Source organism: Saimiri boliviensis, chromosome 10, assembly GCF_048565385.1.
Source record: "Saimiri boliviensis isolate mSaiBol1 chromosome 10, mSaiBol1.pri, whole genome shotgun sequence".
NCBI classification, from domain to species: domain Eukaryota; kingdom Metazoa; phylum Chordata; class Mammalia; order Primates; family Cebidae; genus Saimiri; species Saimiri boliviensis.
Genome location: NC_133458.1, coordinates 42,271,427 through 42,288,926, shown reverse-complemented (window position 1 = coordinate 42,288,926; position 17,500 = coordinate 42,271,427). Strand labels below are relative to the sequence as shown.

At 32.8% G+C, this 17,500-nt stretch overlaps 1 protein-coding gene across 21 annotated transcripts in view; it reads left to right on the top strand.

Moving 5' to 3' along the window:
- FOXP2 (forkhead box P2) overlaps positions 1-17,500 on the top strand; it is a 596,515-nt gene that overhangs the window by 533,702 nt on the left and 45,313 nt on the right. For all 21 annotated transcript variants that reach the window (XM_074379189.1, XM_074379186.1, XM_074379182.1 and 18 more), the window contains 3 exons: positions 1-44; positions 11,941-12,154; positions 13,862-13,966. The exon at positions 1-44 is cut by the window's left edge. In XM_074379189.1, the coding sequence (XP_074235290.1) occupies positions 1-44; positions 11,941-12,154; positions 13,862-13,966 (363 nt within the window). The remainder of the gene's footprint in view (positions 45-11,940; positions 12,155-13,861; positions 13,967-17,500) is intronic.

Here is a 17,500-nt window from a genome sequence, read left to right as displayed (position 1 = left end):
TCCACCTGGCCAAGCGGCACTTCCTGTCCAATCGCTGCCTCAAGGTACATACAAAATGTTGTGCACACTTCATTTCAGATTTTGTGCTTTCTACCATTTCATGGCCTTTCTGCCGTATATCTTGAGAAATTTTGTTTTTGTCACTTTCAAGTTTATTATTAAAACATGACTGTTAACATGGTTGCACGACCCATTTTCTAGCGGCTCAAAAACTTTACCATATACTGCTTTTGCTTTCAAGTGTGTAGTAAAACTTTCAAGTGTTTTGCGGATATTAAATGTGTATTTATTAGTGTTATGGGCAGAAAATAATTTATAAGGGCAATGCAATTTAAGCACTATTGGATATACAGGAGGATCTGCAGGGAATTGGATTACTGGGAAGGCTGACAGCAATCCATTTAACATAAGTGAGCTGATAGGAGTTTGGCGAATAGCTGATAAGAGAAAGATAAAAGTTCCTAATCTTCACACTGAAATCAACACATGTAAAAGAGAGGCTTTATGAATGACTATAGAGCACATTCCAAGTTGAGCTTTGTAGAACCCCATCCTATGTCACAGGACCATATCCATCCTGTTTTCTCTCTCATAATATTACCTATGCATGTATTGTAAACTATAGTTTAAAAAAAAATCTGTCAACTCTATTCTGATCTTTCTGTAAGAAAACTTTGAAGGTACTCTGATAATACAATTGTTTGTCATATCCATGACCCTTCACTTTTGGGAAATGGAAAGAGTTTTAAGTTAAAAAAGAAAAAGAATGGTAAACAAATGACTGTGTGCTAAAATTCTCAATTCAGGTAAAAGTTATATATGATTACATTTCATAAAAGGATATTTCTACCTGCATTTGGATTTTGTTGGGACAAACATTAATCCAAATATACGTTAATTCAAATTAACTATATTTGTCACAAAGGAATTTATATTGTAGTAGCATTGGCTGTACATTTGCTAACTCTAAAGGACACACTAAAGAAAATCAAGAATCTTGTGATAATGTTCTTTCTTTTTATTTATCAAACTAATGTCTCCTAGGCTTATTTTTCCCTGATTTTCGTCTCTCATTTGACTTCAAAACTTCTAAGTCACCTGATTGGAGCACTCCTAGGAAATCAGAAAAGAAAGTTTAGATAGCAGAAGAAAAACAAAGCAATACACATATTTTTCTGAGTTATTCTAAAGAAAATTAGAATAAATCATAGTGTCATTTTATCAGTGAATGTTCTATTCACAATTATTCTTCTTTAGAAAATAAATACAATCTAAAGACAAATGAAAAAGTAAAAAGAAAAGAGTTTATAAGAGTATTTCAATGTAGACATGGATTTCTTTGATAGAAACTATACGAAAACAGAAACAATCTTTATTTTCTTGTCAGTAAAATTCAAATGAAATCTGCATTAGGATACAATTATATGAGAATTCCCCCAACAAAAAAGTACAGTCTACCACAATCTTACTTTATTAAATCTATTCAGGTAAACATTTTAAGAAAGTTAAAAATATATGCTAATAGTAACACAATGTAACTTGTTTAAAACATATTGTGAAACCACATTCTTTCAAAACAAGCAAAAACTATCTCTCTGAAAAATGAAATTTATAATGATATAACCATTCTAGTAGTTTTCAAATAGAAATTACCTGAAATTCAAATTTATTTTCATAGAATTGTTATTTCTCCCTTTTCTTCTGTTTTTATCCTTGATAAGATATATGAGAGATAAGATGAGAATGGAGAACATTTAGGAAAGAAAAGTAAATCTGCAAACATCTGTCTTTGAGCAGAAAATTTATATTTTAAAAAGGAAAAAAGATGAAATCATAAACCATGTTTTCATGAATATAGGTTAAAAAATCCATTCGAATAAATGTAGGGCCACAAATATAGTTGGTTTCATGATCAAAGTTTGTGCTGTTGCCATGTAAGCCACACAAACTGGCATCATCATCTTATTTTTTACAATTTAGATGATTAAATGTGAAAAGTATCATTGCGGAGGCTCATTGTGTGTTGAGTACACCAGCTACAGTAATGGAACCTAACATTATCGTGCTATGCTGGATCCCAAAACTAGATGAGAAAAAGTAAAGAAATATTTGTTGTACAGTAGAAGCCCTGAATCATTACTTCTTTAGTTAGAGTTAAGGTAAAAAGATTTTGAATGTTTTTATTATCAGTTTCCAGTTCATTTTGCACCAGGTGTTTGGTTGGTTGATTGATTAGTCATGAAAAATAGCCATATGATAACTAAGTAGAATTAATGTGCAATGATGGATAATGTTCTCATTGTGTCTTTAAAAGAATATCTTTTTTTTTTTTTTTTTTTTTTGAGGAGTCTTGCTCTGTCACCCACGCTAGAGTGCAGTGGCGCTAACGCAGCTCATTGCAACCTCCGCCTCCCGGGTTGAAGCGATTCTCCAGCCTCAGCCTCCAAGTAGCTGCAATTACAGGTGCCCACCACCACGCCTGGCTATAATTTTTATATTTTTAGTAGAGATAGGATTTCATCATGTTGGCCAGGCTAGTCTCCTACTCCTGACCTCAAGTGATCCACCCACCTCAGCCTCCCAAAATGTTGGATTACAAGCCTGAGCCACCACAGCCAACCTAAAACTATGTCATATTTTATTTATTCCTGTGAATTAACATAACTTCTTGCTACTTTTAGAGTTACAACTTCTTAAATTATATTAAAATATATGTATATAAAAATGAGAAATAAAATTATAAGAATTTTGGTAGAATAGCAGATTTATTGACATTTTTCTCTAAAGTTTTATATTTTATCATCATAATGTAAATTACTCTAAATATTAAGCATTTAGAGTCCTTATTAATATTACTATAATAATGCATTTTAGTGTAAAACAGGTGAAAAAACTTCCATCTCCTAAATATGTCTATGGTTTATATACAGAGTGATGATAGGTATACACATACACGTAAGTCAAATAGAAAGGATGGCTTTATAGTTTCATCTTGAATAATATACTGATTATAAATATCTGTAATATATAAATAACATAATTCTGTTTATATATTATCTAGTAATGAAATTTAGTGCAACAGTTTAATGAACCAGTATCATTATCTATTGGTTAGGAAAGATGAAGTTAGCTTTAAATGTTGGTATGTTTTTGACGTCCGATAAAAGTTTGTGTACTCTAATCCACAATATATTCACAGGTTTATTTTGACTGTATGGATAGAAATATATGTAGTGATGATTTTCTTTCACTCCAAATTTTTACATATTTTTTAATTTATAAAAGTTATTTGAAAGATAACATTTTCATTACCAATTTGAAAGACCAAACAGGGAATGCTAGGTTCTAGCCAGTCTTCTTTTGAATTAACACATTGTAGAACTAGAGAATCTTAGAATAAGAGTGGTTGAATAATAATTAAAAATAAAATATTTTGAAATAAAATATAATAATGTTTTTTAGGCTGAGTTAGAATTGTGTTGAAGATAGTCCTTGGGTTCACTCTGCAGCCAAGAATTAACTATTTGGCTTTGGCGTCATTCTATGCTTACGGAAGTCTAAGTAGCCAAATGCCTATTTCTGACATCCTGGATTTACTGCTTAATCAATGATCCTCTGCTTGCATAGATTACTGTTTTATGTAATCGTAGCAATAAACTAGCAATATGAACAATGCGTGTCATGCAGAATGATTACAAGTTTTCAATTTGTAAGTTGGAGGAAAAAACTTAAATTTGTTATTTTATGTACTGAAATTTCATTACTGAATCGAAATTTAAATGTACATTTATTATTGCAGGTATAAAACTCTTCCAAGCTACTTGTGAATGCTGTTAATTTTATGTTTAAAAAACTAGTAAATAATTACACATATAGAGAAATATTGAGTATGTCAAGTTAGTTTTTGAAAAAATGTAAAACAGATTGAGATTAAATTATATCATAACGCTAACTCTTGTGGAATTATTTTGTGAACTAGAATGTATAACATTAAAATGAATTTAACTCCATTTACCTCCTAAGTCTTTTTTATTTTAAGTTTTATTTGGCAATTGTTTACATCTTGAGAGGAAGACTGAAAAGCAGTGTGTCAACTTTGCCACACTGAAATATCATGATGAGAAAAACCAAAAATTATTGATTTTGCAATAGAATATCAAACTTTTAAAATGCAACCTATGAAAAATTTAGTAGTAAAATGATAGTATTAATTTTTGTTAATATCAGATATGTTCATATATCCCAGAAGTTTCCTCTTTGGTGAAGATACTTATTTTTGGTCTCAGTTTTCAGTTGAATACCTACTTCTGCTCCCTGTAATTTGGCATTTGGACAAAGTGTGTATTTAATTCACCTCTCATTTGACAGGCATTTTATTTTTTTATTTTTATTTTTTATTGCATTTTAGGTTTGGGGGTACATGTGAAGAACATGGAAGGTTGTTACATAGGTACACACATGGCAGTGTGGTTTGCTGCCTTCCTCCCCATCACCTAAATCTGGCATTTCTCCCCATGTTATCCCTCCCCAACTCCCCACCCCTCACTGTCCCTCCTCTGTTTCCCCTCCATAGACCCCAGTGTGTGAGTCTCCCCTCCCTGTGTCCATGTGTTCTCATTGTTCAACACCCACCTATGAGTGAGAACATGCGGTACTTGATTTTCTGTTCTTGTGTCAGTTTCCTGAGAATGATGGTTTCCAGGTTCATCCGTATCCCTGCAAAGGACATGAACTCATCGTTTTTGATGGCTGCATAGTATTCCATGGTGTATGTGTGCCACATTTTCCCTGTCTAGTCTATCATCAATGGGCATTTGGGTTGGTTCCAAGTCTTTGCAATTGTAAACAGTGCTGCAGTGAACATTCGTGTGCATGTGTCCTTATAATAGAATGCTTTATAATCCTTTGGATATATACCCAGTAATGGGGTTGCTGGGTCAAATGGAATTTCTATTGCTAGGTCCATGTGACAGGCATTTTAAAGATAGGCATTGGATCTGTAGGTGATAGTAGGCCTCTAGTCAAAAATAAATCAATAATATGTTGAGTCTGGCAAATTATAAATGAACACCAAGATCTCTGAAGGATACTCCAGAAACTGAACTCTCTTCTGAAGAAGAGAACTGGGTATCCAGAGGTCAAGGCTGGTAGGGAAGTTTACTTTCTTTTTTTTTTTTTTTTTGAGGCGGAGTTTTCGCTCTTGTTACCCAGGCTGGAGTGCAATGGCGCAATCTCGGCTCACCGCAACCTCCGCCTCCTGGGTTCAGGCAATTCTCCTGCCTCAGCCTCCCGAGTAGCTGGGATTACAGGCACGTGCCACCATGCCCAGCTAATTTTTTTGTATTTTTAGTAGAGACGGGGTTTCACCATGTTGACCAGGATGGTCTCGATCTCTCGACCTCATGATCCACCCGCCTCAGCCTCCCAAAGTGCTGGGATTACAGGCTTGAGCCACCGCGCCCGGCTTACTTTCTAATATATACCCTTTTCTGTGATTCAATTATTCTGGCCAGCTGTGTCTTCTAGTTTGTAAATTTCACATTTAAAATTTGAAATTTAAGATGAAAACTGAAAAGAACATAGAAACATCTCAGTAATTCAGATTAAAATATTAAATATCAATTTAGCTTAACAAAATATATGATACTAATTCTACCAAAACTCACTTTTATTAATTTAAATTATAAATAAGCTTAGAAAATGAGTACCACTAAATAAGTTAGTTAAAAATTCACAGTATACACACTTTGCATCATAATATATACAATTATTTACTTAACAGTTAAAAATCAATTACTGGACATAGAAAAAGAAAGGACATTGACAGAATATTTTATTATTTTGAGTGTGAAAAAGCTGCTAAGGAGATTTTTACTAATAAAATCAACTTTTTACTTATTTTACTAATAAGTAAAAATCACCTTAGCAGCGTTTTCAAAGCTGTGTTGAAACTAGTATAGACATTTTTAAACTTTGTGTACCTTAAAGACATATAATAGAGATGTGACTTAATTAATTCTCAGCACAGTGCATGGCACCCTGTAGTTACACCACAAACTCTGAATGTAGGATTAAAGCATCATTATTAGGCCAAATACAATGGCTAACACCTATAATCCCAGCACTTTGGGAGGCTGAGGCCGGAGGATCACTTCAACCCAAGAGTTCAAGACCAGCCTGGGCAACATGGTGAAACCCTGTCTTTATAAAAAACAATAATAATAATTAGCTGAGCATGGTAATGCACACCTGTGGTTAGTCACATCCTAGCTACTTGGGAAGCTAAGGAGGAAGGATCACTTTAGCGCAGGAGGTCAGGACTACAGTGATCTGTAATCATGCCACTGCCCTCCAGTGAGACCCTGTCTTACGAATTATTATTTAATTATTTGTGGTATAATAGGCATTTTGATTAAGGAATTACCCTTTTATTTACGCACCTCCTGTGGTCAAAGTCTTTTAATATTTGTGGTACTGGCAGCGAATAAGCACAAGTCCAAGTCATCATCCAAAAGTAGAATAGAGATTCCCAATTTTTTGTGGCCATGGAATTTTAAGTTTCATAATTATGAAACTTTTTGGCACGACTAGTATAAATATCCTTGAAATAAAAGAAACTGAATAATCTTCACTTAGGATAAAAGTTGTCTATTAATTATAATAGTCTAGCCCACAGATTCCCAGAGTATGTTTGCCAGTACACAAGTGTTCTGGCCAAATTTTAAAACTCTTTCAAGTCATACTCTTTGAGCTTTCACTGACTGCAGGCACTCTTACAGACACTGGGATATAGCAGTGAAGAAAACAGACAAAAATCCCTGCCATCATAAAACATACATTTTAGTGTAGAAGGCAGACAATAAATAAAGTAAAATATATAGTGGTGAGTGCTAAGGAGAGAAATAAAGGCAAGGATAGGAAACATCTAAGCAACAATAGGAAAATGGGGGACCCTCGGAAGGAGTCCTGAGAAAAGGGTTAATGAGTAATGATCTGAAAATGAGAGGAAGCTCATTAGTTCTAGAGCAAAGCACTTAACTTTTCTTTGCCTTAGTTTTCCCATCTCTAACATAGGGATAATAAGAGCAATATTAATGATAATAATGGTTTGGGGTACTAGATTAGATATCATATGTGAAGCACTTAGAAGAGTGTCTGGCATATCAAAAGCAGTTAAATAAAACAGAGACGAAGAAAACCCTAAAGAGGACTGGGTTGGGGTTGAGGGAGGGGACTATATAAACAGAAGCTTAGTTGTGAGCATGAAAAGTTTAAGAAACCAGGTAAGGTTAAATGGAATTTTCAAATATAAAGTTATAAAATATAAAACTGTAGTTTAAAGGAGGGATATGGGCTAGGGAATCAGTTGGTGACTCCTAAGCTTACACCTGGTATTTAAAACTTAGGCAAAGTCGTGTAACTGTAAAGAGTTTCTGGGGCTTTTCTTCCTCAAATATATTTGGAAAACACTGAGTTCAAAATGAGATTCAAGTTTTCTTTGTTACTACACATCTCAGAACTATTTTACCTGAATGATAAGTCTCCAAGATAGAGAGGCAGACCTCTTAGATTAGCAGCATTTAGAAGACTACTGTTCCATAGAACATTGTTTTGGAAATAATGAACTTCTTATATTACTGCCTGAAAAATAACCTAGATTAATTCTTCTAAACCATCAAGTCTTAAAGCCCTTAAAACTTTCAAAATTGTACAAAATCGATTGGCTACTTGTTTAATATTTTCTAAGTAGTTTTGTATCCATATAACAGAGCTGAGCAATTTTTAGGTTGAAAGTTTTGTCCCAAGAGCAAGGTAATAGTTTTCTTTTTAAAAATTCTCCACCAAAATTATCTGTGCATTGGAATCAGCTCTGGAGCTTCAAGAACTAATGATGACTGTGTTTCCCCTCTAAAATTATGATTTTATTGATCTGGGTTGTGGTAAGACCTTTAGAGATTTTAAAATATGCTCAAGTGATTCTAACATGCAGACATTTGAGGATCTATTGCTGCTAAAAGGAATCTCTGCTTCTTATCTATTATATAATATTTTTAAACTGTTTATTCCTATTTTTAATTAAGAAACATTATTTGGATTATTCAAACAGGTTATTTATTCATCAAATATTTATCGAGAGCCTACTAAATGCCTAACATTTGTTACCTTATTGCAATAGCATGGTGATGTCACTATTCATTTGTATCTACTTTTAGAAGGCAAGTGGATACTTAACATAATTAAATTATTAATAAAATCCAAAAACTAACTAGTAGCATGATTAGTTGGTATAATCTCTAAAACCATCTAAGTCTTTAGCTGAGATATAAAATATTGTTAGCCACTCAATCTATGTTAGAAGCAACAAGTGCCATATATAATTCTTTAGACACTGGTCTTGTATGGTAGCATTGTTCATACAGAATATGCCCTTTAAGAGTCACAAAACTTCCATGTGGGCACCAGCATGTCTTCAGGAAATGTATGACTATTATAGTCAATGAAATCAACAAATGTTTATTGAGCACATACCAGGCACGGTTCAAGGCAGTGGAGATATACCAGTAAAATAAGAAATTCCTACCCTTATAAAACTTTGATTGTATTAGAGGGAGATGTAATAACAAGAGATAGACTAGATAGATAGATAGTAGATAAATCGATAGATTGATTGATAGTAAATAGATAAAATGGTTTCAGAAACTGATAAATGATCTAAAGAAAATAAGATGAGTTAAGGATTGATAGTCAGGAGGGTGGGTAGGGGCAGGAGTTGATAGTATGGTTGGAAACGTAACAGGAGGTGAACTTTGAACCATCTAAGTGAAGGGAAGGAGGAAGGGAAGACCTGCGAGAATAGGTTGTGGGAACAGCCAGAGCAGAGGTTGGAAAGGAAGCAAATATTTGATACACTTGAGAAGCAGCGGAAGACTAGTACAACAGAATGAAATGTGAAGAGAGAGCAGTAGATGAGGTCAGAGAGACAGGCAGGAGCCAGATAATAAATGCAGTGCCCCATAGGCCATAGTAAGGGTTGTTTCGTTTCGTTTTGTTTTTGTTGTTGTTGTTTTCTTGTTTTCTTCTAAGTATTCTTGAAAGCCTTTGGAAGCATTGCCTGAGAAGTGACATGACCTAATTTGCATTCATAGAGAGAATGTTTGGCTAATCCATGAAGAGCAAATTCATATATTCAGGGCAAGGTAATAGCAGGAAGACAGTTGGAAGGCTATAGCTGTGTTCCAGGCAAGAATTAGCAATAGAGCAGAGAGACAGCTGGTTAAGATGGTAAAAGTTCTACTGCAAAAGACATGTTGATGCTATCATGAAAAATGATTTGCTGATGAAGTTTTCCTGTTGGGACACCTAACATACACCAACAGATAATCAAAACGTTACAGTCAGAAAAGTTTCAGAATTCTGGGTTAAAGCAATAATTATAGCTCTTTATATAAAAACTTGTTTCCTGTATAAAAGAGAAACCTTTCCTTATAAAGCCACTTTCTTTTTTATGGAAAAAAACTGTAGTAACTTTGGAAAGCCAAATTATCCTGGTTTTGTTGTTGTTGTTGTTGTTGTTGTTTTGGATTTTGCTGTTGTTTTTGCTTTTTTTTTTTTTTTTTTTTTTAAGGCTCAGGCCTTGTCTTAAAATCTCAAGGAGGCAGAATCACTGAAATGATAGCTTTCAGTAAAACTACCTGTAGGAAATTGTGATAGGCACAGCATTTTAAGGTTAATGCTTTGATGAATGATGCGACCAGAAGTTACGTTTGGAAGAGTGAGGATTCTTCTGTTTCTATTGGGTAATTGCCAATACTTAGACATAGTAATACCTAGATCAGGGATTTTTCCATTTGCAGGGATTGGTGTGAGAGAGTTCACTCTTCTCATCATCATGTTCTGTTATCTTGCCCCATCTCCCCTGCCTCTTCCAACCTGCCTCACCTGACACATCTCTTATATCACTATAGTATCTAATGTAGATGTGTGTTAGGTTGGGAGAGGTTGTTTGAGTTGCACTTTCATCTTTATACTAGATGTTACAGATGCACATAGTGATTTAAAACATAGATTTTGGCGCTCTACAGAGCATTGAGGTTGAATTCTGCCCACTGATCATAAATTGAGTGATTTGGGGCAACATATTTAATCTTTCTGAGGCTTCTTGTAAAATATAATGAGTTCTAACCTTAAGTGAGGTTAACTGAGATTATAAATGTAAAGCACTTAGTGAAACACCAGAATATAGCAAATACACTCTTCGTTTTTTTCCTGAACGTATTTATTCAGTAGTTTTAATATTTTTGTAATATAGTATTTTAAGAGCAAAGGTACTAAAGCCAGACTGCCTGGATTTAAATCACATTTACCATGTAGAAGCTATGTGATCTTGGACATATTTTTGAAGTTCTGTCTTTCTTCCTTTCCTTTTTCATAAATTGGTTAAACTAACAATACCAACTCCATTAGTTTGTACTGAGCATTAAAAAGCATAAGGCATATAAAAAATATACAAGGATAAGTTGGGTGCAGTGGCTCACACCTGTAATCCCAGCATTTTGGGAGGCCAAGGTGGGTGGATCACGATGTCAGGAGTTCAAGACCAGCCTGGCCCACATGAAACCCTGTCTCTACTAAAAATACAAAAAGTAGCCAGGTGTGGTGGTGCACCTATAATTCCAGCTACTCAGGAGGCTGAGGCAGGAGAATTGTTTGAATCCAGCAGGGAGAGGGTGCACTGAGCTGAGATCATACCACTGCACTCCAGCCCGGGTGACAGAGTAAAACTCTGTCTCAAAAAAAAAAAAAAAAAAAGACACAGTACTATTTTGTAAGTCAAATACTATAAGCAATAATCTCTCAATATTTTATTTCAAAATTATAGTTAAAAACAAAAGGATTATATTAGCTTTTTAATGTTCATTATTGTATAAATTAAGTAAATTTGCATAGTCTGAACCAGGGAATTGTTTAAAATGAGTAGCTGATTTACTCTGTCAGTCATAAATGATGGAGAAGTTTAGATATTATCTGCTTAGTTGATCCAGTTAAGTAAGCATATTGGTTTATTTAAGAGAAAAATAATTAAATTTAGTTATTTAGTTTGCCCCTCTGAGAAATATCAAAATGACCAGATAATTGTCAAATCTCCTTTTTTTTTCTGAATTGAGTGTTGACTGTTTTTCCCTGACATTTTTGTTTTCTCCTTTTTTTCATTTATTTCTTTTGATGTTATTTTGAAATCTGTTTTTCTTTAAGTTCCTCACTAATTAAAAAATAAAGAACACCTTAATACTAGCAATAAGTAAAAGCTACTCTTAAACATTGAGTAGTTCAATTTTTATTTTTATTTATTTATTTATTTTGAGACAGTGTCTCATCTGTCACCCATGCTGGAATGCAGTGGTGCAATCTCAGCTCACTGCAACCTCTGCCTCCCAGGTTAAAGTGATCCTCCCACTTCAACCTCCTGAGTAGCTGGGATTAAAGGCATGCCCCACCACACCTGGCTAATTTTTGTATTTTTAGTAGAGACAGAGTTTCACCATGTTGGCCAGGCTGTTCTTGCTCCTGGCCTCAAGTGATCCACCTGTGACAGCCTCCCAGAATGCTGGGATTACAGGCATAAGCCACCACTCCTCGTCCTAGTTCGGTTTTTAAATGGAACATCAAGGGATTTTTTTTTAATGCTTGATATTATTCTCAATAATTTCATGTGGCAGTATTTCCCATACTGTTCCCAAATTGATACTATTTAGAAAATAAATGATTTTGTTTTTGAGACAAAAGCTTTGGTGCTGATGGTGTAAAAGTGTTTTTTTTTGTTGTATATTAATTAATGCAGGTAACATCACTGTCGTTGTTGGTATTAATCTATTAATAGCACAAAGCTCATTATATAAACTTTACCTTGTTATAGTAGTGAAGCTTTCTTTCACTTTATAGCTGGCTTAAGTCCTGCTGAGATTCAGCAGTTATGGAAAGAAGTGACTGGAGTTCACAGTATGGAAGACAATGGCATTAAACATGGAGGGCTAGACCTCACTACTAACAATTCCTCCTCGACTACCTCCTCCACCACTTCCAAAGCATCACCACCAATAACTCATCATTCCATAGTGAATGGACAGTCTTCAGTTTTAAATGCAAGACGAGACAGGTAAATCTCATGAGCTTTATTCTATATTTATCATCAGATTTTATTTTCACCATTGAGAAAAGAAAAAAGAACAATTTGTACTTGAGGACAAAATGTATAGAACAACGAATTAGAAATCTTGAGATTATTTATCTTACTGTATTCTTTTTATTATCAAGAAGCAGTTCAAATACCAAAAGTTGGATGGATATAGTTGGGGAGTTTGCCTGAAAAAATTTATTTCTCCGTAAGTGCATGTGAAATGATTGTATTGATATATTTTTATGACTAAGATATTATGATTAACCTGAGAATATTTTTCAAGCTAAAAATCAGTTCTTTAATTTCAAATAATTAAAGATGCATGCATATACCTCTTATATGTTTCAAACATATGAGCTGGAAATCAGAGAATAGATAAATGTATAAACACAGGCATCATAAACTAGGATGGAAAATCTAGTTTGCCTTTTTCATGGTGGCGTGATGAAATTTGTAAGTACATTAAAATAAACTTATGTTGGTAATTTTATGATTAAATTCAACTAAAAATGCAAAGAAATATTTGATTTAAGTTATTAATATTAAATGTATGTTAGGTAATTTTTAACTTACTGTTTTAGCTGTATAAAAATTGTCTTTGTAAAAGGAGCATTCATGTACATTTGTCCTTTAGTTCCATTTATTTAGGCATATTGCTCTCTTAATCAAGTCCTTTAAAGTAAATTGCATGTAGTTCATAAGCTAAAATATTGCTAAGTATGAAAAAATCTGTTTTGAAAAGATGAAATGTAAGTGTAGGATTCTTAACATAATGGTTTAGGCTTATGAATATAGCTCCAAACTTCATATGTAAGTATAGTGGATTGATAGTATTATGTTATGTAATATGATGAATATGTTCCTTGCCATAACAAATTCTTTGTCATAAACAAAAATATTTTTCAAATAAACATATATTTAATTATAGTATGGTTTAAAATAAAATGCTATAATTCTGTGATATTTCTGGCCTTCATTTGTGTATCATGGAAAATTTTTCTGGTTAGGTTTTATTAGTATAAAGTGATATGCTCCTGAATGCTTTCATGCTGTTGTTTTAATTGTGATTAATTTGATGATTATATATCCCAAAAGTTGGTTGATTTCTCTGGGATCTCTCCATCTAACATTCACTTATCAAAAGTCTTCAATGATTACATAAAGATATAGCTAATGAATACTGTTCCAAAGTAGAATTTCTAAATCAAGTGTAACTAGTAGAAATATATGTGGTTTATACATAAATATTAAACAATTTAAATGATCCTAGAGGTCCATATCTTCTTTAAAAAGAGCATTTCAAAAATCTTATGATGACTGTCATATTATTTTCTTAAAAATAAAGGTTTTTTTTCACTTGACCACATATGAATATATATTTTTTATTTAGAGGTAAAATGTTACATTAAGGTCATATGGCAGGATTAGCATATGATATTATACAGTCCTCTTAGTTTTTCATCCTTTATTAACAGTCATCTTTGTCTCTATTTCTCCTCTAATTGGAACATCATCTAGCCTTGGCAGTTGAACTATTCAATAGAACGATTAAATTTTTCTGACTGCTCTGAGCTGAATTGACCTGTTTTGACCTGTTTGTCACTGATCGTAACCTGACAGGCGCTAGCAGCCTGCAACAATTATAGCTTTTTGAGATGAATCTGACGTCGTGTTCTTTTGCTACAGCTCGTCACATGAGGAGACTGGGGCCTCTCACACTCTCTATGGCCATGGAGTTTGCAAATGGCCAGGCTGTGAAAGCATTTGTGAAGATTTTGGACAGTTTTTAAAGTAGGTTTTTCACTTTTTTTTTGTCTGGGGGGCTGGATTATATGGGAGTTTTAGGCACATTGTAAATAAACAAAAGATGAAGGAGAAAAGTAAAAGTCCGTAATAAGACATACTTGAAGATTTCTGTGGGTTCTAACAAGTGGATTAGCAAGGTCAGGCCTCATCTTTTCTTGACGATATTTTACAAATAGCTTAGTAAAGATTTTTGAATGAATGAAAAATATTAGCCTACAATAATATGTCATTAATCATTGGAGACATAACAATTATTTATAAAATAGAATTATTTTAAGTTTTAAGTTTCTAATTAATAATATGTGAGTCATCATAATACATATTTCAATAAACATTTTGAAGGTTTGTTTTTTAATTACAGGATTTATATATTTTTAAAAATAGGGATATGTAGTATATATGTTTAACTACAAGAAGTAAAAATTAAAGTTTTTGCTGGCTAAAATTTAAAGAAATACCTACATTTCATTTTCATTATTAGTTTTTGCCCTTAGAAATATGAAGAAAAACACATGGCTATATGTTTGTATAACAGATTACCTGGCTTCTCTAGCTTAAAACCAAAACTTTATATATTCTTAATTTTTAATACAATATTTTGTTTAAAAAATTCTTAAGGGGTTCTTTTTTAAGTGAAAACATTCATCTTTCATGAAATGTTTTCCATACACAATTCTGGTATATGAGAGATCTAAACAGAACTACAGATAGGCTTATGGAGATGAGTAACTTCACAGGCTGAGACTCTTATGTTGTCATGGTGCAGCTAACAGGGTGAGTGAACTGTTTCATGCTTCATCTACAATTAAGTTAATTAGCTCATTTGAAATTGCACTGCTTTGTTGCCAGGATGTTGGTAGAAACATCAAAAAGATGTGTTTACAAATGGAAGACTGACTACAGGGTATAGAGCAAAAGCACCTTAACAACCAGGCACAAGTACTTGGCATCACAATAACTTTATAAATGAATTACAGTAAGACTTCCACAAAGATTTTTTTAACCTTTTACCATTTCTAACTAATTAAGAGAAACTTTGATTCATATACTACTATGGCGCTTTGTAAATGGCCTTAAGTGAAAATTTGCACTTCTCTTGTATCAAAACAGTTGTGAGCTACCATTTCTTTGGGTATGAAACTGATTATAAGCAAAGAGACCATGAAAAAATGTTAGGTAGATTTGCTGAAGTTTTCTTCTTTTAAAAAAAAACGTTAAAGCAAAGAAAGAACGTAAGAATGTTATTTTAACAAATGATTTCCCATTTCTTAATGTTAATACATTAGTCCTTATCAATATATTATTCCTTGCCACTGAAATTACATAGAGGGCTATTGTTAAACTATCTTTTTTTAGAGTGATAAATTATGCCATAGGACTGACCTACTCAGTATGCATTTTATTGCTCCAAATTGTTCTTTCTGACAAAATTCAAAATAAATCTTTAGGGAAAAAATACATGTTTTCCTTTAGTATGATTTTGTTTATAGCAAATTGAAAGGATCATTTTAACTTATCTCAAATATTTATGTTTTTCTTACTAACAAGTAGATAAATATGAACCCTCATTTTGCCATGCATACTCTTCTTTCATATTCATGCCAGTGTTTAAAAAAAAAAAAAAAAAACAAAGAAATTACAATTAGAAAAGCATTTTCTTTCAATTAAATATCAACTTTGGTTCCACAGACTGACCATTTTTCCAACCCATTAACTTTATAGGGATGACAGAACTAATGACAGGAGGTTTTAAGGCCTGTTTTTAGTCCATTTTTGTTTTGATATGCTTTAGATTCACTAATTCAAAGATCTGTGATATATTCTGTTAATAGAGCTAATATAAGTATACTGAACTGAAGTGAAATGTCGATTAGCTATACTTTCCATAGGGACATTGTTGTCTTTAAACTGTGTTAGAAATTTGAAAAGAAATAAAATATCTCATTAAATGAATTAACTTCAGTTATTCAAAAAAGTTTATTTGGCATCTGTGTGAGGAGTGAAAATGAAGAAGGAAAGCATCACCACTGACACAGATTTTTCTCAGAGGACTTTGCTTTTCCTTTGTAATAATGGAGAAAATTGAGGGTTTGGGGAGGAAAATGGTAGATAAATTAAAAAGCTGTGAAAAGTTTTTAGTTCTCACTTTTTTGTGTATCCATTGTCCCTAAATTTTATATCCAGTGTTCATTATGAAAGTTTTTTAGAAAAATACTCTTGTGGCATTTTTACTTCTAAAATGCACTAGAAATACATTTTACAGCTTCAGGTTTAATTTGGTATAAGATAACTTATTCCTTGGGTTTGAAATAAAAGGAAACAATTCATTTTTACTATTTAGCTGATATATATTAAATTATAAAAAATGGCAAAAAATATATTGAGTCCCAAATTCTTTTTTCACATTACATCCCAAAACAAACTAGTAGAATCCTTCCATTTTTATCTCACACTAAATGAAAATCCATTATAGGACAGTTGCATATGTATGACATATATTTATGTATTGTATATATGTTCATATTCTTACATATTCTTTAATTCTTATATACTCTTCGAGGCACTCTTTTCAATTGGATAAAAAAAATTAAGACTAAGAAGTAGTTGTTTATAACAGTGAGATGAAAACAGAAAACAAAAGATGAAGAAGGAAATCCAAGATAAAAAAGTGTTTAGGAACATTTTTAAGTTTTACTGTAAAGTAGGTGTTGACAGAAGCTAACCATTTTTCCTGACCACTAATTGAGGATCTCACTAGATCACTAAAAGCATTTAATACTAGTTCTTCATTACTGTCTTATAAATGTCAAAGTGTAATAATATCTGACAAAACTTTAGAGTAGTTTGTCTGCAAAATTAATTATCATTCCATTGGAACTAAGTCAGCTTGAATATAGATGGATTGACTTTTAGAGCTTAAGTCAAAAGGTTTACAGTATAACATTCCATTTAGCAGACAAGTGTTCTTGAACCTGCATGCACAGATGCCAGCACACAAAACATGGTCTGAGATACAAAGGTGAAAATACTCTCCTTTAAGAAAGGCAGAATGGCTAGTGTCTATACAGATATTAATGTGTTAAGGATTAATTAGTCGATGGGTATAAATGAGTTAAATTTATTACAGACCAAATTTTTAAGGCTTGATACTATATGAAGAGCAATAGAAAACACAGTGGAAAGAGAGTAGTTGATTTAATAGAAAATTGTTGTCTGTTTTATTGCAGCTGCCTACTCTAAAAATTATGCTCTTACTAATGTGTATTGTCTATTTCTTTGTCTTTGACTAGGCAGCATGGCTACAAAATTATGACCTCAAGAAGGCATTCTTTGAACTTGTCAGAATGTTGTTTCTTTTGGTGACAGTGCCCCCATCTCTCAAAACTAAGGCATCTCACATAATCAACTAAATGAATAGTGACAGCTAACATTTTGTATTTAAACTCCTGTCAGTGTTTAAACATAAAAAGCTTGATGCAAAATAAATCAAACACCAGTGATATGCAAGTGAAACATTTT